This window comes from Odontomachus brunneus, unplaced genomic scaffold, assembly GCF_010583005.1.
Source record: "Odontomachus brunneus isolate Ranch 3 - 2012 unplaced genomic scaffold, Obru_v1 Obru_scaffold_051, whole genome shotgun sequence".
Lineage (NCBI taxonomy): Eukaryota > Metazoa > Arthropoda > Insecta > Hymenoptera > Formicidae > Odontomachus > Odontomachus brunneus.
Genome location: NW_022639501.1, coordinates 1,099,945 through 1,104,628, shown reverse-complemented (window position 1 = coordinate 1,104,628; position 4,684 = coordinate 1,099,945). Strand labels below are relative to the sequence as shown.

General features: G+C 37.5%; 2 protein-coding genes across 2 annotated transcripts in view; one reads left to right on the top strand and one right to left on the bottom strand.

The window, feature by feature from the left end:
• Positions 1 to 425: 425 nt before the first annotated feature.
• LOC116845344 (probable pyruvate dehydrogenase E1 component subunit alpha, mitochondrial) lies at positions 426 to 3,601 on the bottom strand. Its single transcript, XM_032817904.1, has 6 exons — positions 3,460 to 3,601; positions 2,808 to 3,044; positions 2,324 to 2,542; positions 2,015 to 2,263; positions 1,697 to 1,945; positions 426 to 1,514 (listed from the first exon to the last, which is right to left on the bottom strand). The coding sequence occupies exons 1-6, from the start codon at positions 3,508 to 3,510 to the stop codon at positions 1,329 to 1,331; spliced, it is 1,191 nt and encodes a 396-aa protein (XP_032673795.1). The 5' UTR covers positions 3,511 to 3,601; the 3' UTR covers positions 426 to 1,328.
• The window catches only part of LOC116845342 (DNA polymerase delta small subunit-like), a 4,562-nt gene continuing 3,426 nt past the window's right edge, over positions 3,549 to 4,684 (top strand). The window contains exon 1 of the mRNA XM_032817901.1: positions 3,549 to 3,693. The gene's annotated coding sequence lies outside the window, so the exon portion shown is untranslated. The remainder of the gene's footprint in view (positions 3,694 to 4,684) is intronic.

Genomic DNA, 4,684 nt, shown 5'->3' with positions numbered 1-4,684 from the left:
TATATATATATATATATATATATATATATATATACATATATATATATATATATATATATATATATATATATATCATATGGAATTATAGAATAATAAATTGAAGAAATATAAATTGAAATAACGAAATCGATAATGGCAACATAAGAATAAACGTTTAATAAACAGATAACAGTCTTCAGAGTTACTCACAATGCGATCGCAATTACGTTTTAAAATCGTCGCACTAGTCAAATTCAATAAACTTCCAATAAAACTCTTTCATTTTTTGTAAATTTATGCAAAAAAAATAGATATATAGTCGATTCACAGACAAGTACTGCGAAACGTAACAGCGACTTCATTACAGGCGTCTTTTAGGTAAAACGAAATAATTGCAACAAAAATTGAATGGCAAGAATCAAGGTTGTGAATTTGACTCGTTTCTCTTGAGAGTATCTGTTAACAAATTTTTATTTCTTTGTTTTCTTACGCTATTTACATTCACTTTTATATTAAAATTCCTTGTACTTTGCCGCGGCCGTGTTGAATTTATGACGTCAGAAGCGAGGAACGACGAAAAAGTTGCGTGCCATTTCTAAATAAAGATATAGATATTTCTAGATAAAGATAAAGCACTTGAGATAATTTGAGCATACTTATCCAAAAAGTATCCTTTTCCTCTAACGATTTATAAGTAATCGCATAATAAATGATGAAATGAAGCATGCAGACAAAACTGAGTTATTTTATCATTTCATGTGTCTCATTTCACCATTTATTATATAACTATTTACTGATCATCAAAGGAAAGGAACACCTTTCGGATAACTTTACAGATGCGCTCAAGCAATCAATCTCAATTACTCTTTATCTATATTTACTTTTGTTCAGAAATGGCACGCAACTTTCGTCAGCATGTCATTCCTCGCTTCTGACGTCACAAATCTGACATGACCGGCGAAGTGGAAGGAGCCTTAACACATTAACAGACGGCTCAGATCTTTAGGCGCACATTGTACAGGATCTTCGTAGTAACTTCTGCTTATTGGAAATAAATACATTCGAGCCTCGAAGATTGTTTTTTTTAAGCAGATAGTCTAATATAAAACGTATACGTTGGAGCACCGCGTTTATGTGCGAGAATTGTACTCAAATTAAACCGTCATCAGCACCCACTCCTTCTCAATAAAATAAATCCTTGAATTAAAAAGAATCTTATGTAAAACATGTACATTGTTCTACATTGATCTATAAACTTATCTATCTATCTCACTAAGGACACTGAGAAGGGGAGGATGATACGTGACTGTAAAATATACAATGCTTTATAAAACGATGTTTGAGCAATTTTAAGCGTTCACAGCTGGCCCTAATCTGGTATGTGATAAAGGATTGAAAGGGGTCGTGTTACGAATTCCTTTTTCTAGGCACGTCGTATAAATGTCGGCAGTGAGTTCGCTCAAGGGAATTTCCTTGTCGGTTTTGGCGGCTTTCACAGCATCGTCCACAGTTTTCCTAATGTCACCCTCTATCGTCTGCAACCAGAAGAGGAAAATAAGTTACTTATACTCAGTACTTATATGATCATCTTTTAAATAACGACAAAATAAAATCCTAACAAAATTATCAAAACAATATGTATATCACATAAATTATTATAGTATTTTTTTTACAAGAAAATACTTCAGGGAATTCAAGAGGGACGCGATCATCCGACCTTGATTTCGTCGGCGGTGACGAGGTTAGCATTCAGAATTCTCTCCTTGAAACTAGTAAGAGGATCTCGCGTCTGTCGAACTTCCTGCACTTCCTGTCGCGTGCGGTAGCTGGTTCCTGGATCCGACATACTGTGCCCGCTGTACCTGTACGTCACAGTTTCCATGACTATCGGTCCTTTGCCAGAGGTGCAATGGTCTATCGCGAATCTCGTGGCTTCCCTCACGGCTAACACGTCCATTCCATCCACCTAGGCAAATTCTATCGGTAAGTACGGGCATCAAGACGCATATTACACAGAAGGTACAAACACGCATACCCATATTCCAGGTACATAATCGCCTCTGGTGTAATAGTCTGTGTTCGCTGAGGCGCGATCCACGCTGGTACCCATTCCATAGCCATTATTTTCACAGACAAAGATACAAGGCACATCCCAGAGTTTCGCCATGTTATACACTTCGAACACCTGACCTTGATTGGCCGCGCCGTCGCCATACAACGCTAGGCAAACACCGCCAGTGTTCATGTATTTATGCGCAAAGGCGATTCCGACTCCCAGTGGCACCTACTTCGTGAGAATCCAGTTTTATTAAGGATTACGTCTTATTCTGGACTCAATACCAACCTGAGCACCGACGATGCCGTTCCCTCCGTAGAAGTTCTTCGAATACATATGCATGGAACCACCCTTTCCCTTAGCATTGCCACCTTGTTTGCCTGTGAGTTCTGCCATGACACCGAATGTGTCTATGCCCATCAAATATGTCCAGCCATGTGCACGATAAGCTGTGATTACAGAGTCCTGAGGTCTCATAGCAGCTTTCATGCCAACTGCACAAGCTTCCTGCAGGAGACATACAAGCAAATAAAAAATAAGTATGGGAAAAGTAAGTATAAAAGTTTAAGAAAAATAGGGAAAGACATCCAGCACTTTACTTGTTTTATGTGGTAAATGTTACATTAAATTTTATATATTTTAAGCATTGGATAAATAAACTTCTTAATATTTGATAAAATTCAAGCAAAAGTACCAGGAACTGGTGAATACTGTAACAAGTGCTAACTGTTGGACATTTCCTCCTACATGCTGAGTGCTACACAGTCCTTACTTGTCCAGAGTACAAGTGGCAGAAACCACGGATGATTTTTTCTTTGTACAAATTGCCAGCAGCTGTTTCCATGCGACGTATCATATGTAGCTGCTTAAATAGCTCAATGGCTTCATCTCTAGTGACAGTAACTTTAATGGAAGGACCTGAATCCAATTTGTGCAGACGATAGGGCTTGGTCTCAAAGAAAGCTTCAGTGGCATAATTATTTTTCTTGCTTAAAAAAAATGAAGCTACCTAAAAGCCAGTAGTTCAATGAGCTTACAATATAGAATTAATATATTACTGTAACATGTGCAACATTGTGAAATTCACATTGTATTGCGTGACTCGTTGGTGTGTTTTCTTTTCCAAGTTTTTTAGCTGTTGTTAACGTCGATTAAAGAGACAATTAGAGTGAAATTACAAAAGGCAGCAGCACTATTTATAAGAATGCTGCACCCGTGTCACGCGAGTCATAATTACCTCGTTCCAGCTTCCAAACTGGGCGAGTATGCGAGATAATGAAAGAAGAAGAAAAAGACTCGTCAAATATCGTGTCGTAACGTCTGTTGCGAGTAACGAATGGGAAATCTTAAGATTCTGTCACGGGACGCGATACCGCGAGCTAGAGGTCATATGTACGTTACAACACCGTCGGTATATCACTTACGTTTCGTCGAGACGACTGTGCGATCGCATTCCTGATACAATTCGGTATCATTTTCTTCAGTAGCGAGGAAAAGAAAACGAAAGTAGAAGGAAGAACTTGAGTTTTACGCTTCACTGATTTTACGAAATACCTGTCGTCTACGTCTACATCCACCTTCACCTGACACGGATCGGCGCAGACTAGATAAAGATGCACTCTGTAATGTCAGACAGGTCATGGCATATGTTTTCGTAGGTAAGGATGGTAATATTGAAAAAAATTATTAACGTCCAAGTGAACCGATTATAAAATATATTGATTTCTGACAATTCTTCGAAGAACATAGAAAATGACTGATTAATTTTTTATATTATATCTCATTTATATTTATTTTAATTATTCAAATTATCTATATTTATTTAAGCTTTATATATTGTACCTAAATTAACTATTTATATCTAAAAAATCATGTTGTTCATATTTAAGGATCCACACATAGGTACACAGAAAAATTAAAGGCCCTTGCAGAATGCCAAGCAACAGGCAATAGGAACAGGGAACAGAAATTCGAATTGGTCAATTATTTTTATTTCCTGTTCCTATTGGCTAATGCTTATTTCTGTTGTTTGTAACCTGGCATTGTGCAAGGGCTTTTAAGGCTACAGGCAATAGAAATAGGCATTAGCCAATAGAAACAGGGAATAGAAATAATTGACCAATACAAATTCCTATTTTCTGTTCCTATTGCCTGTTGCCTGGCATTCTGCAAGGGCCTTTAAACGAATTGACTAATCGCGATTGATTATTCTCCGACTGTAAGGATGCCGTCCCATTGAGCACGAATCGGAACGCCGGATCGGATTTCTTACTATAATGAGCGTTCCGTTCTCTAGTTCCGTTCCGTAAAAGTTTCCTCTACCAGTCCCATGTAGCAAAAACGGAACGGAATAGCGCGTCGGTCGCAAATAAATATGATTAATTCGTCAATATTTCGTTATTTTGATGCGACAGAATTAATTATATACATAATTTATGCAATTATCTTGCCGATAACATTGTCATGAATATTCTGAAATATTTAATTGAAGAGTGAAATATATTTTATAACTAGAAATCCGTTCCGTTTTTGCATGTTCTTGCATGGGACTGGTAGAGGAAACTTTTACGGAACGGAACTAGAGAACGGAACGCTCATTATAGTAAGGAATCCGATCCGGCGTTCCGATCCGTGCTCAATGGGACGGCA

Coding starts and splice junctions, on each gene's coding strand:
- LOC116845344 (XM_032817904.1), bottom strand. CDS start 3,510: ATGATACCGAATTGTATCAGGAATGCGATCGCACAGTCGTCTCGACGA. Junction 3,045..3,459: donor CACAGTCGTCTCGACGAAAC/GTAAGTGATATA, acceptor ACTGGCTTTTAG/GTAGCTTCATTTTTTTTAAG. Junction 1,946..2,014: donor ATTATGTACCTGGAATATGG/GTATGCGTGTTT, acceptor GAATTTGCCTAG/GTGGATGGAATGGACGTGTT.